General features: G+C 38.1%; 1 protein-coding gene across 1 annotated transcript in view; it reads right to left on the reverse strand.

Annotated features, from left to right (window-relative positions):
• Positions 1–19,442, reverse strand: part of LOC150087619 (Golgi-associated plant pathogenesis-related protein 1-like) — a 54,967-nt gene extending 35,525 nt beyond the window's left edge. Inside the window, exons 1-2 of the mRNA XM_090369829.1 lie at positions 19,404–19,442; positions 14,439–14,531 (exon numbers count right to left, since the gene is read on the reverse strand). Of these exons, the coding sequence (XP_090225955.1) occupies positions 14,439–14,531; positions 19,404–19,442 (132 nt within the window). The remainder of the gene's footprint in view (positions 1–14,438; positions 14,532–19,403) is intronic.
• Between the last annotated feature and the right edge of the window lie 3,658 nt (positions 19,443–23,100).

Raw genomic sequence — 23,100 nt, forward strand, 5'->3', positions numbered from 1 at the left:
TGTTTTCATGACAGCTGCTACCTATTAAATTACATATTTCCATGCATGTGTTTTTTTATTTCTGTACTATTCCCTCATAGTTCATTGAATTCCAAAAATATGCTAATCATAGCTTAAGGCAGAAACTTAAATAAAAAATAACTTTTTATGATTTGACCAAACACATCTCATTGCTTCTAGACGGTAGAATATGCTAGCGATCGTTTGTAGGCTATAAATTGTTTATGCGATAAACTGACCCGGCAGTAAACTGCTAGCGATTAATTGCTTGCGGTAAATTGCTGGTGGTGAATTGCGGGCGATAAATTTTCCGGATCCCGTACTGCATATGGGTAGAAGTAACCCCAGAGAAACGTACCAACTGTGTTGTGCTACACTTAAGGTGGTAGAAAATGAAAAAGACCGGGGAGTAATTGTGCAGTCAGATATGAAGTTTTCTGAGCAATGCAGACAAGCTGCCAGGACAGGTCATGGGGTGTTGTCAATGATATACAGGAATTTTGTTAGCAGGGATGGGTTTGGGTTTTTTGGGTTTTATTGGTGCATCAGCTACTAAGGCTATAATGCGCCAAGACCAATTTAGCAGGGAAAAGGAGGTGATTGTCCCTCTGTATAAGGCAGTGGTCAGGCCAAGCCTAGAGTACTGGGTGCAGGTCTGGAGGCCTCATTTTAAGAAGGATGTAGATTTGCTTGGGCGGGTACACAGAAGGGCAACAAGATTGGTGAGGGGATTAAAGGGATCCTCTTACCAGGAGAGGCTTAAGTTCTGCAAATTGCAGCAGCTGGAGACTACTCACCTGCGATGTGATCTAATTGAGGTGTATAAGGCCTTGAATGGATTGAGCAGGCTGAATTCTGATGGGATTCTTCCACTTGTTTAGATTACGAACGTAAGGGGGCATAAATTGAAATCGAGGAAGGACAGATGTAGAATAGATGTGCGGAAATTTGCCTTTAGGTAGCGGGTGGTTAATTGTTGGAACAAAATTCCAATGTCGTTGTGGAAGTTGATAGGTTAAATAAATTTAAGGAGGAACTGGACAAATATTTAGAGAGGATTGTTTTGTAATTTTTTTTTTTTTTTTTTAGCTGAAGCTGCCTAAGTTCATACACTTGCTTTCGTGCATCACATGCCACTACTACTACTGTTACACTACTACTAATACTACGACAACGGAGATGCAGGCCGACCGGGCTAGCCGAGTGGGTAAAGTACCTGCCCGGCAACCCAAAGGTCGCGGGTTCGATTCCCGCCTCGGGCTTGGATCAAAGTACTGCAAAAACCTTGGGAGGTGCAATATGGCCACAGAAGCCGATGCGCCAACAACTACCAAATCAAATCAAATCAAACGGAGATGCACAGATGAAATTCACGAGTTTGTGGACAGTAAATGGATGGCCATTGCACAAAGCATACTATTTTAAATGAAGTTGCTGGAGAGGCCTTCATCCTGCAGTGGATTGAAAATGGCTGATGATGATGAAATTCTTCTTCACTACCCTTAAGATGTTGGAAGAAATTCTTCTTTGCTACTCTTAAAGATAATACTGTTTTACTCCATTTGAATTGTTACAAGAAATTTTTAAAAACGATTTTACAGATACTTTTCCAAATGTAGCAGTTGTATTATTAGGATTTTTCTAACTTTACCAGTTTCAGCTGCCTGAGGTGAACGAAGTTTTTCAAAATTAAAATTATTTACGATCAACAATATCTGAACAACGACTTTCTAATTTGGCAATAAATTAAATAGAAAATGACCTTTTCGAAAAAAATAAACATAAATGAATAATTAATAAATTCGCATTTCTTAAAGCAAGGAAACAAATTTTTATAATTTTCCTTTTATTTTATTATTGTAATGGAGTACGATTACTGTGATTTAGAATTTAAAGTTTATTTCCAGAATTTCAGAATGATTTGTTATTTTTGCTTGTTGTTTCATTATGTTATATGTGAGATATTTTGTAATTATTTTCTCTTTTTAATAAATGAATGCTATTTTATTTACGCCGTATTTTATTTTTTAATCCAAATAATTTGGGGCGGCAAATTTGATTTCGCTTCCTGGTGACACATAGGGTCGCGGCGTTCTTGTAACCAGGACAAAGTTTGTCGTCTGTTGCACTGGAATTAGGTCTCATTGCTTCAACAGTGAATGCTATTTTAAGGATAAGTACAGCGAACCCCAAGTGAAGTTCGTGGCAAGCAACAGATGGTTTAATAGGTTCAAGCATCGCGCTGGTTTCTAAAAAATATTCGGTGTTCAAAAAACTGTTCAGTGGAGTCGGCAGTGTCGATTCTGCAGATGCAGAGAAATTTTGTGATGTGTTGGGGAAAAACCCCTTTTAAGTCTCCACAGTCAACTTCTGCAGCGGCGTGCATATCAGCTTTAGAGTTAATTCTGGCAAGGATGCTCGAAAGGTAAAACTTGCTGACATTATGCCTGACTTCTCTCTCTTTTTATAATTTTTGTAATTTTGAACACTTTTGTAATTTTTCCTGCACATGAAAAAAAAAAAGAATAAATACCCCCAGGCGCTCACATCTGGTGAGCATGGGCTTGGCACACCCAGGGTCCTAAGCTGGATATCATCGTTCTTCCCTTTCTTGGTGATTCCTTTCTACTTCTGACTCTCTCTCTCTCTCTCTCTCTCTCTCTCAGGGTAACTCGGGAATTTTTTTTGGCTGGTACAGCATAAGCCTCAGGCTTCCTTGCACCATATGGCTAATAATAATAATAATAATAATAATTTACATGTTCGTCGAACATTTCTTATTTTGCTTCAATCATATTCAGTGCACATAGTTGTGAGTGCTGCATAAGCATTTAAGGAAATTCCGACTATGTAAAATTCGACTTACTTAGATTTACACGGAACGCAACCCTTGGATAAGTCAGGGAGTGGCTGTACTATATTAATACTAATTATCATCCCATGACACTTACCTCTACTCTTTGCAAAGTAATGGAGAAATCCATTAACTGCCAACTCCTAAACTGTCTAGAAACCTCCCATATGATTATTCACTTTGGGTGACAGTAGATGGCTGTCTTATAACTTCTCCATTAATGTTGTTCTAAAAGGTTCAATTCTTTCTCCAACTCTTCTCCTTGTGTATTAATGACCTTCCACTGATTGTAAATCCTATTCAAAGTTTTGCTGATGATAGCACATTGCTTTCTACCTTCCATTTTGAGAAACCCTGCCCAGTACAAACAGCTTCCACTCTTTGAATATCCACCACCAGTTTCTTAAATGCTGATCTCCAAGTATTTCTCCAATAGGGTACAGATAACTTAGTTAAATTCACTCTTCTATTTCCTGTGTATGTTTTAATACTTTCTAAAACTCAGTCTTGCCTTATATCTGTACTGTCTTATACCTCGTCTGTACTTGTTAACAGAAGAGACTGCTTCTACAGGGATGGGATACACTTAAACAGAAAGGGTGCAAGAATATTTGCTGATGCTATCGAGGCAATGTTAAGTGGGTCGGAAAACTGCTAGCTTGGGGGGATACAAGGACTAATAGATTAACAGTAGCCACTGGCAGAGGTGAAAGTGATTCTTGCGCTGCTTCTATTGGAATGAGCAGAAGCCTGGAAAACAAGATGCAGGATATTTCAGAGACTGCTGGGAGTCATTGCAGTACAAGTAAACACATGGGTTGTGTTAGGGTAGCTAAGAATAGGAACAGGTGCATGTATACTTGTGTGTACACCAATGCTAGGAGTTTGGTAAATAAATTTGATGAATTTCAGGTATTGCCCAAAGCATCAAAGGCGGATATTGTTGGGATATCAGAGACATGGTGTCACACAAATAATAAGGAATGCAGAACTGGAATTTGGGGAGTACAACGTCTACAGAAAGGATAGACAGGATAGGAAGGGAGGAGGGGTTATGCTATTAGTTAAGAAATACATAAAATCCAAGGAAGTGAAGCCAGTCGACATTGCTGGACAGTGCAGTGTCGAGTCAGTTTGGTGTGACATAAGCATTAGGAGATCAAAATTGAGAGTAGGAGTGTGCTATAGGCCTAATGACTCTGATGAGTATAATAAGAAACTGTACAGGGAAATAGAGTGGGCCAGTAAATCAGAGAGTCTTATAATGGGGGATTTTAATTTCCCAGATATTGACTGGAATTTTTGGGTTGGTCACTCACACACTTGCAAGGCTTTTGTGGATTTATTGGATGATTGTTTTCTACATCAGCATGTTCAGGAGGCAACTAGAGGGAGTAATATTCTTGATTTGATTACCAGTAGTGATTCTTCATGCGTTAAGAATCTGCAGATAAAGGAACCACTAGGTGGCAGTGATCACAGTGTGCTGATGCGGGATTTACTCAAAGTAACTACCATCAGGGGTAAAGCGAAGGGTTATTCCTTTCGTAAAGGCGACTACGATGGTCTGAGACAGTATTTAAATTCTATACAGTGGGACCAACTGATGATGTTACCAACAGCAAATTCAAAATGGGAAGCATTCAAAGAACTTATCTTGGAAGCTACTAGGCTTTACATACCAACTAAGAAATATTGTTCAAGGTTTAGGCCTAAATGGAAGTCAGATGAACTAATGAGATATATGGCAGAGAAGAAAAATGCATGGGATACATATAAATTAGCACGTGATACAGAAGCCTATGATAGATATAAGCTGGTCTGTAACCAAGTCACAAAGGACGTTAGGCAGGCAAAGGCAGATTATGAGAAATCTTTGGCAAAGGATGTAAAGAAAAAAAAGCAAAGAGTTCTTTACTTATGGTAAACTCTAGAAGGAATGGGATGAATTAGATTGGTCCATTTGATATCGATGGTTCAACTGTTGATGAACCTGCTCAGGTAGCTAACAAACTAAATGAATATTTTGCATCGACATTCGCACATGAAGAGTTATTGAGCGAGGAGAATGCCAGAGGTGTATTCAACTCTGTCAGTAAGCTAGATAATCGTGTAATAACTGAGAGTAAAGTGGAGGAGAAATTGTTGAAGATAAATACAAGAAAGGCACCTGAGGTGGATGGGATCTATCCAGTTATATTAAAGGAAGTAAGCAAACCATTAGCTATAATTATGAGAGCTTCCTTGGACTCAGGGGAGGTACCCATAGACTGGAGATGTGCAAATGTGACCCCAATTCACAAAGGAGGATCAAAGGCTGACACAAGTAATTATAGCCCTGTGAGTTTAACTTCTGTTCCCGGAAAATTAGTGGAGGCACTGGTTAAAGAAGCACTGCAGGATCATCTAGACAAGATTTCAGTTATAGCTCGGATACAGCATGGATTTGTTAAGGGGAAGTCTTGCCTGACCAATTTGATTGGATACTATGATGCAGTCACAAAAGACCTGGATGCAGGGAATAACTTTGATATTATATACTTGGATCTTATAAAGGCTTTTGATACTGTTCCACATGGAAGACTACTACACAAATTGGAGCACTGTGGCATTAGAGGCAAATTGCTGGTATGGGTAAAGGGGTGGTGGAGGGGGAGAAGACAGAGAGTGGTAATCAATGGACACTGCTCATCGTGGACTAATGTTATTAGTGGAGTCCCTCAGGGTTCAGTGTTGGGTCCATTATTGTTTTCTGTATTTATTAATAATATTGATGATGGTATATCAAGCTTAATGTCCAAGTTTGCAGACGATACAAAAGTTGGCAGGGTTGTTAAGGACACTACTGACGCTATGCTGCTGCTGCAACAGGATCTGGAAAGGTTGAGCAGATGGGCTGACAGGTGGCAAATGAAGTTTAACATTGACAAATGTAAAGTACTACATATGGGAAAGAGCAACCCCAGAGCAACGTATCAACTCTGTGGTACTACACTGACAGTGGTAGAGAATGAAAAGGACCTGGGGGTAATTGTGCAGGCAGATATGAAGTTCTCTGAGCAGTACAGACGGGCTGCAAGAGTAGCTCATGTTGTCTTGTCAATGATATACAGGAATTTTTCTAGCAGGGATAAGGAGGTGATTATTCCCTTGTATAAGGCAATGATCAGGCCACACCTTGAGTACTGTATACAGGTCTGGAGGCCTCATTTCAAGAAGGATGTAGAGCTGCTGGAATGAGTACAGAGAAGAGCAACAAGATTAGTGAATGGAACAAAGGGTTGCTCTTACAAAAAAAAGGATTAAGTTTTGCAAATTACAGTGTCTGGTGACTAGGCACCAGCGAGGTGATTTGATAGAGGTGTATAAAGCGTTGAATAGTTTGAGCATGCTCAATGCTGATGGGATTCTTCCTCTTGCTCAGAATAATCACCTAAGAGGGCATAAATTCAAATTGAGGAAAGACAGGTATAGGATAGATGTGCGGAAATTTGCATTTAGCCAGCGGGTAGTTGGTTGGTGGAACAGACTTCCATCCCTTGTTGTTGAAGTTGATAGCCTAAATAAATTTAAGGCTCAGCTGGACAGGTATTTCCAACGAACGGAGGTGTGAAGTGGAAGTTTTTTTTTTTTTTTTTTTTTTTTTGGCTGATGCTGCATAAGCTTGCTTTCTTGCATCATATGCCTCTACTAATGCTAATCTCATAAAAAGGAGTATATTGCTTACCTTGAATGACACTCAGATTTCTGGATAAGATCACATATCTCTGTTAGGGTTACCGTCTTGTTGGCATAAGCACATCACAAAATGTTGCTGCCTTTTTATCTAAAAAACTTGGTTTTTTTCTTTTGCTCATCAGCATTACTTTTCTTCTGAACAATTACTCATTCTGTACAAATCTCAAATCAGCCCTACCATGGAATATCGTTCTCACATCTGTAGTGGTGGTGGTGTAGCTGGCGCCTCCGTAGCCAGTTTGGCAGGAGCGGCAGTGCGTAGCACACACTTCTTGATTAGACCGGGGTTCGAGCCTGTGACCACCAAATACGGAGGATGCAGAAAGGTCAGGGAATGACCACCGCATATCCCCGGAGCAATATGGCCTTAGTTGCTAATGCTCCTAAAAACCAAATAACAACAACAACAGTGGTGGTGTTGCCCCCAAAACCTCTCTCAGGCATCTAGATTCCATTGAAAAAAGAGAAATGAGGTTAATTTTTGACTCATCTCTTACAAAGTCCTGCGACTCTCTATGGATGGACTTTGTAAGAGATGAGTCGTGAATTAACTGTGCATGTTGTAGAAAAAGACTGTCTCATGGACATTCTATTTCTGCAACATTTTTTATAAATACTTCTACGGGCTTCTGTAATTCTCTCTCTCTCTCTCTCTCTCTTCTCCCCCCCATCTGCAACCAATTAATATCCATTTACTGCCAAACTTCAAGCTAACAGAACCAATTTTTCTTCTTTTTACTCATTTATTCCCTCAAATTCTGTTTTATGGAACAACCTTTCTTCACATTTATTTCCTGAAAATTACAATTTACAGAAATTCAAGTCTAATGTCAACAAGTAAATCTTCTCAACCTTCAATGTCTGTGCACACACACACACACACAGCGAGAGCACTAAGTACTGTAGGTTTTAATACCTTTTGTGTTTGGGGATTTCATTAATAAATACAAGATAAAAGTTTCCAAAATACAAAACATGTCTCTTGGGAAACCTGGCTTGTATTTTGGTTCAGTTTCCAAACACTGCAATTTGCAGAATTGAAGTGTTTTATGGTACAAGTAGGCTTTTGTAACCTTGACTAATTTTTTTTTTATTATTATTATTAAAATCAGTTTATTTTCCAAGAAACCTCGGGTCATCCCCGGACAACTCTGTGCCAGAAGGGTGTGAATATTTACAGACTAAGGTGCGAGGAACACGTGTACAGTAAACAAGAGTGCATGCATGTTCGACCCGAGACATTTACAGGATTAAATATACAATTGCATGAAGACAAAACAATGTCTTTGTCAAATACAAATAGGCAATCTAAAAAAAACAGTCATGTCCAGGAGCAGGTGAGTATCATAGATTCATTATCTGGTAGCAGTTCTTGAGAATTTCCTTCCTGTAGAGCTTGTCTTCACAGAACCTATCAGGGTGTATCCTAAATTTATTGAAGATCTGAAGACAATTGGCTGGAAACATGTTCCTCTGGGAATCAATACCTGACAGTGTAAGGCACAGAGGGAGACAGGAGTCGGGGTGCTCCCTTCTTGGCCTCCTCGGGCCCGAGATTAATGTGGATACCGATGGAGCATCAATTTGCCCGTTAGAAGCCATGCAAGCATGGGGACATTTTTTGTCATGATGATATGTCTCCAGAGAGTGGTGCCCAGATTTGTCTGTAGGATTGATCTGGAGATAGTTAGGGGGTGGCCTACCATCCATCTAAGCAACCGGTACTCTAAACTGAGATACTTGTGAAGGTATGAGACAGGGGTTGATGACCAAATTTCTGATGCATAGAGAGGGATTGGTGTAATACACCTCAGGATGTGCCGAACAAGCAGCGCTGGCTGATGCACACCAACGAGCTCCTGACGCACTGCCCAAGGAGCCGTGTACGTCTTCTGCCTCATCCTGACAAAGTGAGGATGATGCAGAAGACATACATCCCAGTTGAGGCCAAGGTCAGTATGGGAGGTCACTTTTTGCACCAGCTCCCCACTAACAAAGATTTGGATATCATTTTTGACTCTCTTCTTGGTTATCGGCTGTTGCGCTGATTTGGAAGGGCTCAGATGTAGCCCAATTGTGGCAAGATAATTTTTCAAGCTCAATATCTGCCTAGAAGCTTGTTGGTTTATATCATGAATCTGATGATTATGATCTGAGCCCATGTAGAACTTCAAATCGTCAGCGTAAGAGACAAAGTTAGGATTCTGAGCTAGGAAAGGCTCCAAAACTGCTGCAAACAGGATAGTTGACAGCACGCTTCCTTGCGGGATGCCTCTTGAGACTTCACTAGTTACCTGGAAGTTGCTATTTTGTTGCTCTTATCTGTACCTATTTCAACAGATCCAAATCCTTCCTAAATTGAGATTTCCAGAGTTTTACGCAATAATTAAGATGTTTAACACTGCCTTATACAAAGGAATAGTCACTTCTTTATCCCTTTTGACAAAATATCTGCATATTATTGACAAAACCCCATGAGCTATCCATGCAGCCTATCTGCACCTCCGAGGACTTCATATCCTACTGCTCAATTATCCCACCTCAGGCTTTTTTCATTTTCCACTACTCTGAGTGTAATAGCACACAGTTGGTACATTAATCTAGTATTAGTGCCTCATATGTCTGTCTTGCATTTTAAACTACAATTGTGATTTCTCAGCCTACCTGCCTAATTTGTCTAAATCTTGTTGCAATAGCATACTCTGATTACAAAGGTTGACAGGGTGGTAATGAGAGTAATCAGGGTATGTCATCTGCTAACTTAGACATTAAGCCTGATAAGATTTTACTTTTTAATCTTCAATATAATTTGATCTAACTGAAGTTGTAGCATCAATAAGAAACACTGAAAATAGCAATGGGCCCAGTCCTGAACCCTGGGGAACTTCACTAACAACATTCATCCAAAAAGAGCAGTGCCCATTGATAATCACTCTATGGCAGAAGACAGAGAGTGGTTCTGAATGGACACTGCTCTTCTTGGACAGATGTTATTAATGGAGTCCCCCAGAGTTCAGTGCTGGGACCATTGTTGTTTTCAGTGTTTATTAATGATAGTGATGAAGGCATATCGGGCTTAATGACTAAGTTTGCAGATTATACAAGACAGTAATCAAGGTATGCTACTCAAACAAAATACTAAAATTACATAATGTTTAAACTTTTGAAACACTCTCCCAGCTTCATTAACAAAATATCTTGATCCACCCATCCTTAATGGATTAACATTTTACCTGCCTTCCCTTTCCCTCCTCATATTGTGTAACTGAAATGGTCTCTTAACTAAGGGTTCAGGAATAAATTAAATAAATAAATTTTCTGTTTGTACTCCGGGACGACCAAACGGTCACAGGAGTTCACAAGATAGATAGAATATAAGAAACAGCACCGTATTCAGTGGTCACGGGCTTGAACCCTGGTCACTCAAGGCACGTGTACTTATGCACCTGCATATAATTGTAACATACTGCTATAGATATGCTGAACACCCATATAGAAAACTCCTTTGTATCGATGCCCAAGATCTCAGTAAATGCTCAAGAGAACAGGTCCTCTTTCTTTTTCATTACATTTGATTTTATTTAAATTAATTTTCTAATTTTTGTTTTATTATTTCTTATACCTTGAATTACTGGCACTGTGTGATTACTCTTGTGCCATTTATTTCCCTTTCAATTTGTAATATGTTGTACTATTCATACTTTGTTATCATTTAGCTGTTTCTTCTTTTACTGCTTCTTAATTAATCCATGCTTGTGTTTATGGTGAATGTCATATTCTTAATGGTCATTATTTAAGCAATAACATGCAATAAAGGATTTAATAATAACAGTCTTGAATTCTCAAATTTAAATTTTCACCATTATTCCCAACCACAGCAGGCCTTTCTATAGAAATAAAAAAAAAAAAAATTCAGATTTTTAAGTGCAGTGTTAATAGCATTACATCTATTATGCAGGATCGCAATGGACTATAAGCTCATAGCACTTTCAATCCTCGTCGTATTTTGAATAGTTATAATTTTAACTCTGTTGGGCAATAGTAGTGGAAATCAGGGGGTAGCCAACTGTTCCTTGTTTCGTGCCACGTATTATGCCTGTGACTGAAATTTTTTGGTAACTACGTAGAAGAACCTTATGCTAAGCATTTGTAATAAAAAAAAAATTAAAACAATTTCTTGTTTATAAAATAAATTTAATATATATTAAAGAAACCAATGTTTGCCATACAAAATTAATGTCATCAGGAACTCACCAACTCCTTATATGCTCTAAATGTGTATTTATCTTCATTTCTGATTCCTATAATCAGTTTCTTGCACAAGTGCTACAGGTTGGCCACACCTGATATAGATAAAGGCATACTGATGCAAAGAAGTCCAGTTTATTCAGGCAGTCAAAAAAAAATGAAAGAAAGAAAGTGGGAGAAAGTCACCTGATTTCATCTAGATATCTATCCAACCCTTCTTAAAGTTATATCTGTTTTATATATCCAATCTACAACTTTCCTTAATTAATTTTAGTGTATCCCCTAGTTTGTGTCACTTACGAAAGTAAGAAATATCCCCATTATTTAATTTATCTAAACCCTTATGTTAAATACAAAACTGAAACTGAAAACAATACAAAACAGAAAAAAATCTGCCGGAACCAGGTCAGAGAGTAAGGAGGGAAGTTAAGTACTACAACCTGCTTGTGAGCCAGAAACATCTGTATGTTGATCACTGTGTGAGAAGGCACATTGTCATGGCAACAGCTGCCAACTAGACTGTTACAAATCTGGCCAGTGTGCTTGATTCTTGCCAACGAATATTTTTCAATATCTATGAGCAGTAATTGCTGGTAACAGTCCCTTCTGGAATTCCTTTTGAAATTATCCTTTGATCAAAGAATGTGATCAGTATGGTTTCAAAGACTGATTTCTGGAAACAAAGCTTTTTTTTTTTTTTTTTTTTGGTGAGCTTTTTGATAGCCATTCTACACTTTGTCTTTTATTGTCAGAATTATACTGGATGAATCTCATTCCCAGTAATAATGCTGTTTAAGAAACCAGGTTGACAATATGCTTTTTAAGAAACCAGGTTGACAGTATGCTGTTTGAACAAAAGCTTTGCAGGTATCCAAAAATCTGAGTTTTTCCTCATCATCCAAACAGTGTGGAACAAACTTCACACAAATTTTTCTTTTTTTCAAGTCTCCGATAATTATGAACCTTATGAAATTTCTTATTCACATTTATTAATTCCTTACTAAGCATTCTCAGTATTAATCGGCATATACTTGCTAGTAAATTGCACACTTTTGTCCACCAATCAGGATTAATGTCCAAGTTTGCAGATGATACAAAGGTTGGCAGGGTTGTTAACGACAGTAAAGACAGTATGCTACTCCAACTGGATCTAGAAAAGTTGAGCAAATGGGCTGAGAAGTGGCAACTGAAGTGGCAACATATGCAGTACTTTGCATTGACAAATGCAAAGTACTGCATATGGGTAGCAATAACCCAAGAGAAACATACCAACTGTGTTGTACTACACTCAGGGAAGTGGAAAGTGAAAAAGACCTGGGGGTATTTTGTGCAGTCAAATATGAAGTTTGCTGAGAAGTGGAGCAGCAGGTCATGGAGTCTTGTCAATGATATATAGGAAGCAGGGACAGGGAGATGATTATCCCATTGTACAAGGCAATGGTCAGGCCATACACCTAGAGTATTGTGTACAGGTCCGGAGGGCTCATTTTGGAAAGGATGTAGAGTTGCTAGAACGAGTACAAAGAAGGGCAACAAGATTGGTGAGGGGAACAAAGGGGTGCTCTTACCAAGAAAGGCTTAAGTTCTGCAAATTGCAGCACCTGGAGAGTAGGCACCTACGAGGTGATCTGATTGAAGTGTATAAGGCCTTGAATGGGTTGAGCAAGCTGAATGCTGATTCTTCCTCTTGCTCAGATTAAGAACCTGAGGGGGTATAGATTCAAATTGAGGAAAGACAGTTGTAGAATAGATGTGAAGAAATTTGCCTTTAGCCAGCAGGTGGTTGATTGGTGGAACAGACTTCGATGTTTCGTTGTGGAAGTTGATAGCCTAAATAAATTTAAGGTCGAACTGGGCAGGCAACTTGGAAAAAATTGGAGAGGTGAAATGGGAGGGGTTTTTTTTTTTTGGCTGATGCTGCATAAGCATGCTTTCTTGCATCGTATGCCTCTACTAATGCTAATTTGGGGCTGCAGGTCGTTTTTGGTTGTCCACTTTGAGGATTGTCTGCTACATCCTCTTTGTCCTCTTTAAAATGCTTAGACCAGTGAAATATTTGTTTGGAATGGAGCCTTATCCTCATAAAGCTGTTTTCAACATTTTGTGTTTCAGTGGGACTTTTCCCCAGCTTTTCATAAAACTTGACATTCATCTGTTGTTCCATTCTTTGGTTTCTGATAGTGATGTTAGACACAATGCACAAAGAATATTAACACAAAAAAGTAACTTAGCATAACCTTGGGTTGCCAAGGTTATGCTTCTTTGCTTCTGTAGTCCTCTCCTGAAGCAATACGCACATTATTTTATTTTTTTTTTTTTTATATTATTATTTCACTCTCATTACTTTTTTCTGCACTGTGTACAATCAACTTGTGTGTTTCAAGACTTAATACAATTGAACAATTACTTCTTTCTTCCATACAGTAAAATTGCTGTATATCATGAAATACCACAGGCAGCCTGCCTACACTGACAGAACTTAATGTTAAATTTCACAGTTACTCCTAAATCTTTTTTGTCAAACTGGCTTAAGATTATTACCTCCCAAGTAATAAGATAATCTGAGATTGTTATTACCCAAACCTTACATTTCCCTTTATTGTATTACCATATAATTAACATTTTTTTTCAACCAACTATAAAGTTATATAACCTGGATTGCTAACTTGAAAACGTCAATATCTGTTATGCCCTCATCAACATCATTAACAAATATCAAAAAACAAGGGATGCAGTATTGAATCCTGTGGAACCCTACTTGGGACCCTAGTCCAGTGAGAGCAATAGTGATTTATAACTCCCTTTGTCTCCTGTCACTTAATGAACCTTTTATTTGCCATAGCACCACTTGACGAATTGGCCATTGTCCCAATTTATGTGAAAGGTGTTCATGTGACTTAGTATCAAGAGAAGTCACTGGTCTAAATATTTTATGTCGGAATTGTCCCTTGCACTCAATTCTTTTGTGACAACTTCATAATAGCTTATCTAATTAGACGTGACAAATGCATGTTTTGTTCTTTGTATAATTCCATTTCTGAAAAAAAAAAAAAGGTTAAACTTTTGTAAAAAGGTCCTGTAGGAGAGATGAAACTATAAACTGTGGGCCTTACAGCAAGATTTCCAAATAGCTTCCACACAAAATTTATAAAACCACGTTGAATCAATTGTCAAAAATGGTATTTTTCCACAGGTCTGTAATTACCTATTTTAGCATTGGAACCACCTTTGTAAACTGCAGAGACATTTGCATATCTCCAATCCCTTGGGACTTCATCTGATTCCAGAGATACATACACATTATAATAGATAGGGGTTTGGCAATCTGTGCTGTTTCCCTTACTAGCACTGGATAAATCCTATTCAACTCCCCGTGTCTTTTTCTTTTCATTTAAGTATTTCAGTTTCAGGGTTCTATATCAAAAACCTGAAAATAACAATAAACCATCATAATTTGGTGGTGTTTATATGTCAAAGAATGTAATAGTAATACCTAGTAGTATTATATTATTGCATTGCTACTCATTTTCAGATTGTAAAACTTACAAGGTAACCTAAAAAAATATTAATATGTAAGGAAAACACATGAAAGCCATACCTGTGCAGAATATACCAATGGACTGCATCCATGTTTGGCCCGTAAAACATTGTGTCGCAGCAGACATTCCTCGATAAATGTTTCTTTGCTGAACTGTTAGGAAAAATTTAGAATTAAAACAGGAACAAAATTTAAAAAAAAAAATTCTCATATATTTCCTATTATTATTTATTAATTTTAGTTAAATAATTGATCTAACTTCCATTTATGACAGCGTTAATGTGTTAGAATTCAGATTTAGAGATGTACTGTTTTATCTAGTCTAATTTACTTTTTTTTAATTATAAATTTTCAAAATAATGTGTAATTTTAAACAGTAAATTGAAATTTTATAAAATTACAAATATATTTTACAATATTTGTAAATTTTCTGTGTTAAATCATGTGGTTGCATAGGATTTTAAGCACATCAGCAACTTAGGCCATATTATATATGGCCTAAGCAGCACAGTGGTCACCCAGTGTGTGGAGGTCAATGTTCTCCCCACCAGATTCAAACCTGGGCCTTTTCCACACTGGGTGGAAAAGGCACAGGTTTGAATCCCTTTGATGACGCGAGGAACTTTAATGGGCTTTTTTTCACTTCATGGCTGGGTTAGTCAGTCTCAAGCATAGATAGCAAGGTTTTTTTTTTTTTAGAAACTGGGGTTTTTTCGTCCAGCAAAACAGGCAAATCGACCAGAGAACACTCAATTTACAGACACAAATATGGGTATATGTAAGAAATTAATGGGTGATCCCAAATATAGTAGGTTTTTTTTTTTTTTTTTTTTGTTTGCTCACCACCTGATTTAGCCCTTGTGCTACTCACAATTGCTAAATCAGGTGGTGAGCAATATTTGTTCAGTTGCAGGCTGCATGAAAATTTATGAATTGTCACAGGCTGGTGCCTAGTTAATACATTGCCAGGCTGCTTTAAATAAATATATTTATATATTTATTTATAATTATATATATATATATATATATATATATATTTTTTTTTTTTAATCTTTTTATTTAATTTCATTTTATTAATTATTATTTTTAATTTATTTGGTCATGCAATGTTGTTAGTCTACGTTTCCACCTTGACATTTCACTAATTTGGAAACAAGCGCCACTAAATTTCTTTTAATTGGCTTAATTTTCTAAACTGCTTCAACACTACCCTCTCCTTCTTTACTCCTCCTATATATTTTTCTGTTATTGTTATTTTTTTATTTGGTTCAGTTCATTTTCACTCTAATGGTTTGCCATGCTACTGGCAAAAATCCTATTTTAATTTAGTTTATATATATATATATATAAATATGTATATATATTTTTTTCTTCTTTTCATCTTTCTTCTCCCTCCCTGTTCATTAATTATTATGTTTAATTTATTATTTTTCGCTCAACAGTTTTGTCATGCTACTGGCATTAATTTTGATTTATATTTAATATCAGTTATATATATATACTGTGTATATATATATATATATAAATATATATATATAATTATAAATAGTTAGATATAGTAGAAATTAATGGCACTGGTTAAACGAGTTGCATTGCAGCTCATTTAACTGGTTAAATGCATTGCAGGATCATCTAGACAAGGCTTCAGTTATAGCTCGGACACAGCATGGGTTTGTTAAGGAGAAGTCTTGTGTGACCAATTTGATTGGATACTATGATACAATCACAAAGGAACTGGATGCAAAGAATAATTTTGATATCATATATTTGGATCTTAGAAAATCTTTGGATACTGTTCCACATTGAAGACAGCTGCACAAATTGGAGCAGTGTGGCATTGGAGGCAAATTGCTGCTATGGATAAAGGGATGGTTGAGTGGGAGAAAAGACAGAGAGTGGTTTTGACAATGATAGACAGTGATATTGATGATGGTATATCAGGCTTAATTCCAAGTTTCCAGACAATACAAAGGTCGGCAGGGCTGTTAATGACAGTACGCTGCTGCAACAGGATCTAGAAAAGTTAAGCAGATGGGCTGAGAGGTGGCAACTGAAGTTTAACATTGACAAATGTAAAGTATTGCATATGGGAAGCAATAACCTCAGAGTAAAGTATCAACTGTGCGGTACTACACTGACAGTGATAGACAGTGAAAAGGACCTCAGGGTAATTGTGCAGGCAGATATGAAGTTTTTTGAGTAGTGCAGATGGTCTGCAAGAGTAGCTCAAGGTGTCTTATCAAAGATATATGGAAATTTTTCTAGCAGGGATAAGGAGGTGATTATCCCCTTGTATAAGGCAATGGTCAGGCTACACCTCGAGTACTGTATACAGGTCTGGAGGCCTCATTTTAAGAAGGATGTAGAGCTGTTGGAACAAGTACAGAGAAGGGCACAACAGTAGTGAATGGAACAAAGGGTTATTCTTATGAAGAAAGGCTTAAGTTTTGGAAATTACAGTGTCTGGAGACTAGGCACCTGAATAGTGATCTGATTGAGGTGTATAAAGTGTTGAGTGGTTTAAGCATGCTCAATACTAATGGGATTCTTCCTCTTTCTCAGAATAATCGCCTGAGAGGGCATAAATTAAAATTGAGGAAAGATAGGTGTGCAAAAGTTTGCCTTTAGCCAGCGGGTGGTTGATTGCTGGAACAAATTTCCATCTGTCGTAGAAGTTGATAGCTTAAACAGATTCAAGACAGAACTAGACAAACATTTGGAGCGAGTGGATGGGTGAAATGAGAAGGGTGTGTGTGTGTGTGTGTGTTTTTTTTTGTTTATTTTTTTTGGTTGATGCTATATAAGCTTGCTTTCTTGCATCATGTACCCTTGCTAATGCTAAAATGCTAATATAAATAATTAGATAAAAAAATAATTATTAAATAATTGCTACACATGGCTGCCAATTATTATATAGAATTCTGGATAATATTTCCATTCCGTCATTCCGTATATCAAGCTTAATGTCCAAGTTTGCAGACGATACAAAGGTTGGCAGGGTTGTTAAGGACACTACTGATGCTATGCTGCTGCAACAGGATCTGGAAAGGTTGAGCAGAGGTGGCAAATGAAGTTTAACATTGACAAATGTAAAGTACTACATATGGGAAACAGTAACCCCAGATCAACGTATCAACTCTGTGGTACTACGCTGACAGTGGTAGAGAATGAAAAGGACCTGGGGGTAATTGTGCAGGCAGATATGAAGTTCTCTGAGCAGTGCAGACGAGCTGCAAGAGTAGCTCATGGTATCTTGTCAATGATATACAGGAATTTTTCTAGCAGGGATAGGGATGTGATTCCCTTGTATAAGGCATTGGTCAGGCCACACCTTGAGCACTGTATACAGGTCTGGAGGCCTCATTTCAAGAAGGATGTTATTTTTTTTTGGTTTTTTTTAGGAGCATTAGCAACTAAGGCCATATTGCTCCGGGGATGTGCGGTGGTCATTCCCTGACCTTTCCGCATCCTCCATATTTGGTGGTGACGGGCTCGAACCCCGGTCTAATCAAGAAGCGTGTGTTACACACTGGTGCTCCTTCCCACCTGGCTACGGAAGCGCCACCAAGAAGGATGTAGAGCTGCTGGAACGAGTACAGAGAAGGGCAACAAGATTAGTGAATGGAACAAAGGGTTGCTCTTACGAAGAAAGGTTAAGTTTTGCAAATTATAGAGTCTGGAGACTAGGCATCGGCGAGGTGATCTGATAGAGGTGTATAAGGCTTTGAATGGCTTGAGCATGCTCAGTGCTGATGGGATTCTTCCTCTTGCTCAGAATAATCACCTGAGAGGGCATAAATTCAAATTGAGGAAGGACAGATGTCAGATAGATGTGCGGAAATTTGCCTTTAGCCAGCGGGCAGTTGGTTTGTGGAATAGACTTCCATCACTTGTTGTTGGTTGAAGTTGATAGCCTGAACAAATTTAAGGCTCAGCTGGACAGGTATTTCGAACGAATGGAGGGGTGAAATGGGAGTAGTGGTTGTTTTTTTTTTTTTTTTTTGGCTGATGCTGAATAAGCTTGCTTTCTTGCATCATATGCCTCTACTAATGCTAATTATTGTCATTGATTTCATAATCAACTAATTTGCATATACTACTCAATTATTTCAATAATTAATTATTTAGTTATGCCCAGAGTTTAGAAGGTTGTCTGAATTGATTATTTCAATGTAATTACGAATGAAATTAAATCAAATTTAAAAACATGGTTTAAGTTGTGAAATGGATTTGTTGATAAATTTGGCTTTCTTTTGAAGCATCAAAGCCGACACTGAATGTGATGTGGCAAAGTGGTTCAACTACTCCAGAACACCAAGGTTGCAGGAGAAGGGTCCTAAGACTAAAAATTACTGTGTGGAGAAAAGTTTTTAGCTTTTAATATTTATGTGAACCCGGACTACTTAAATCGGGCACTGATCCCAACTTAAAAAAATTTTAACAGCAAAATCTTTTAAAACAGTACCAATATTTATGATTGTCGTCTCCATTTCATCCTCTGAAAGCAGCTTTTCAAGACTGAAACTAAGAACTAAGACTGAAACTTATGACTCTAGCACTTCAAGCTTATTCAAAGTTAATTTGTTTTGCATGGATTCTCATTTGAAACGGTAATCTTTATATTTTCTAGCTATTATTTCATTATATGAAATAACAGAAGGCACAAACTGCCGTGCTTTTACACAGTGTGGAAAATACGAGGATTCGAATCCTGTATCAGGAGGTGGAGGGGGGGATGCTGGCTATCCGCTGTTTTCTGCAGTGTGGTCAAGTTGGTAGGTCTTGGGCGGTGGTTGATCTCACCTAAGAACAATACGTTTTTATAGATATTAGTTGTCGTGGCATTTAACATATCAACCAATCACAAATATTAAGAAATCACATAAAACTATAAGGTATTGTATTGTTGTTAAATCTGTATTGAGAATTACGGAGTATTTTTGACTCCTTCAATTGAGGTTTTTTTTTTGCTATTTAACACCTTTTGTTTATAGTATAGGCTTGGAATGCACTAGAAGGCCATACTGGTTCATCACGTGCATTTTTAATGTCATGTATATACATCGTTAAGTCAAAACATGACCACTACCCAATAGTGGGTATTGCCCTCCTCTTGCTGCCAGTACCACCACCACATGGCCAGGCACAAACTCTAAAAGGCCTCTGAACATTGCAGGAGGTATATTGTACAATGTCATCAGGATTGCATCGTATAGATCCACAATATTCCGTTATGATGGATCCAAATGCCAGATCAGCCGATCCAAGTAGTCCAAAGATGTTCATTGGAATTCATACCCATGGAATTCGGCAGGCCAGGGTATCATCTGGAAGTCACCTTCATGTTTGTCGAACCACTCTCAACAGATGCCAGCAACGTGGCAAGGCACATTATCCTTCTGGAATACAGTTGTGCCATCCAAAAAGACAGTTATCATGAGACAGTGAATCAGCCACAATGGATAGGTAGTTTTTAACATTCTGAGTACAGTCTAGGGCAGTGGTTTTCAACCGGGATGCCGCGGCACACTAAGGTGTCGCAACAACATCTTAGGGTGCCATGTAATTTTGGTTTAAGTTACTTAAAGTTATTATTTTATTTTATTTTATTTTTTTGAAATTTATACATTTATTTCATTACAAAAAGGTGTATGGTATCCATACTGTATCTTTTTAATTTTGTGGTGATCTATAATTGATCTCTATTTAGTACCTCTATATAAAGAATAAAATTATTATATAGGTATGTATTAAAAGGTCGAAAACCACTGTGTTAGATATTTCTTTTAGCCTAGGGGTGCCGTGAAAAATTACTGGGACACTAAGGGCGCCGTGAACCGAGAAATTTTGGGAACCTCTGGTCTAGGGATATGAGGGCACCAAATGATTCCCAGGAAAACATCCTACATACCCATACACTGCTGCCATCTGCTTGTATACGTTGGACCAAGATATCAGAGTGATTCCTCTTTGCAATTTGTCCCTTCACTTTCCATCTTCCATCAACACAGTATAGCAGGATATGTGATTCATCAGAAAAGGCAGCTTTTTATCCAGTCATCAATGGCCCAATGACGCAGTTCAGATGAAAACTTTTGGCATCATTCGTGATGAGGTGGTAAAAAGCATGAGTAACTTAACTGGATGTCTACTTCAGGAGGCCCATACGGAAGAGGCTAAGTTGGATCGTTGTCTTAAATACTGCTGATCGTCCTCTAGTTAAAGTCCATGGTAAGCTGTTTTACAGCTTTCCTATCAGCTCTCAAAGCAGAACAGCCTACATTCACCACAATCATTGATGAGGAGTGGGCATTTTCATCACCACTCTTTGAATACCTTAACTATAGTACTCTTTGAACAGCCTGCAAGGTTTGCAGTATTCATAATACTGCCATCCTTCAACCAGTGCCTGACAATCATCCCGTCTTTCGAATTCCATCATATCGCATTCCTTGCTCGTCTCAATCGAGTACTTTATGTGGACTGCATTATATGAACCTGCAGTATAACATTTACCTATCCTCACTGTGCCACTTGTCACCATGTGATGGCATGATATTTTTTTGTCAATTGTTTCACTTTGTTAAATTTTCCATTTTGACTATTGGATACACATGAACCTGTGTTGTGTCTTATGCAGAACGGCTCCTGAATGTGAGTTCAATTGTGGTGTCAAAGAAGAGATGAATACAGACTCCCCTATCTCTGTTCGTGGTATTATGTTTCTCAGAACAAATCCGCAAGCTCTCGAGCCATTTCTGCCTATGTGAATGATCAACGATAACAGCACCCCCCTGCTGTCTCCATTTGCTCTAATATGTTCATATATCTGGAGAAGATCAGAGTGTCACAGCGGATCTCCGAAAAGCGGCTACCTCCAGAAGATTTTGAGTAAACACATTGGAGAAGTTGAACATGGGTGGAGAGAGGCATTCTCACTTGCTGCTACCGCATAACACTTCCCACAATCCAGATATTTGATCACTTGTACAATTCCACTTGGTGCCCTCGTTAGGTACAGGATCTTGCGGCTCAGGTTATATCTGGTTGTATAACACTAGATCTCTATGCTGCTTACAGAGTTTTTATTACTTTTTGAGAAAGGGGGTTGAATTTGCTTTTATAGGTATTACTAATAATTTAGATACAGCTAAGTCTAAGGTTAAGAAATTGATAATGACTGTTTTGATGGATGCAGTAGTGAGCCTTGTCAGGTTCACTACTGCATAAGAAAAAAAGCACCTGGCTGTTTTCAGAAACGAAAACCTCATTTTTTATGACAGAACATAGATCTTTTAATTATAAGCTGCATTATTTTGGGTTAAAACCTGATCCATTTTGCTACTGTAGGTGTGTTGAAACTTGGGATCATATATTGTTATGATTGCATTATTTATTAGCAATACAGACAGAATTTAAGAAATACTATTGTTGAGTTAAGTCCTGGTAATGAAAAATTATATCTTGCAAATAGAAGGTATAGTGTCTTGCAAGATTTTGCAAGAATGGTCTTTAATAAGCGGAGACAGATACCTTTGTCAACTTCTGGTTTTGCTAAGCAGTAAAACAATTTTTTTAGGATAACTAGATGGGATATTATATATCCCCCAGATTAGATTTATATTCCAGGATATATGATTTTTTTTTTTTTTTTTTTTTGCTGCCTCTCAATTGCAATCTGCATGCTGGCTAAAATATGCACATTGTAATTGATGAGCAGGATTGCTGGCATCTGATTTTTTTTCCCCTCAGATGTGAGAGTTTTTTTGGGAGAGAGGAGCTCTCGGGTGTGGGCGGCCTGGGAGCGAGCACCCACTGGTTTTGCACAACCACTGGTGGGTGCAGGATTTTCTGGTGCTATGTTAGCACTAACTTAGAAGTAACCCCAGGTTCGGTATCCTTGTGCCAGGGACGGACATCAGGTGGTATATATGCCCATGTTGATGGTAGAAAGGCCTGGTGAATACATATTTACACTTCAGACCAATTTGATTAAGGGGATTTTTTTTTTTTCTACGTCACAATTGGTGGAGATGGACGAATAGTCCTGGTGCCACTATGAGACAGGTGTGTATATATAGTACTAGACTAGACTCCTGGCATCCTCGGGACAGCCTGCCCCTGGTCAAAGGTAAAAGATCGGCTACACACAGTGTGTCTGAAAAGTCCGTAATATATTAGCATTAGTAAAGACACATGATGCCTGGCTGATATAAAAAATAAATAAAACATTCTCATTTCACCCATCCACTCACTCTAAATGTTTGTCTAGTTCTGCCTTGAATCTGATCAAGCTATCAACCTCTGCAACGACAGATGGAAGTTTGTTCGAGCAATCAATCACTCACTGGCCAAAAGCAAACTTCCGCACATCTATCCTACAACTGTCTTTCCTCGATTTGAATTTATGGCCTCTCAGGCAATTATTCTGAGCAAGAGAAAGAATCCCATCAGCATTGAGAATCCTTAAACCATTCAAAGCTTTATACAACTCAATCAGATCACCTCGCAGTGCCTAGTCTCCAGACGCTGTATTTTGCAAAACTTAAGCCTTTTTTCATAAGTGCAACCCTTTGTTCCATTCACTAATCTTGTTGCCCTTCTCTGTACTCATTCCAACAGCTCTACATCCTTCTTAAAATGAGGCCTCCAGACCTGTATACAGTACTCTAGGTGTGGTCTGACCATTGCCTTATACAATGGAATAATCACCTCCTTATCC

Source organism: Mastigoproctus giganteus, chromosome 3 (genome assembly GCF_048544385.1).
Source record: "Mastigoproctus giganteus isolate SK-2022 chromosome 3, ASM4854438v1, whole genome shotgun sequence".
NCBI lineage: Eukaryota > Metazoa > Arthropoda > Arachnida > Uropygi > Thelyphonidae > Mastigoproctus > Mastigoproctus giganteus.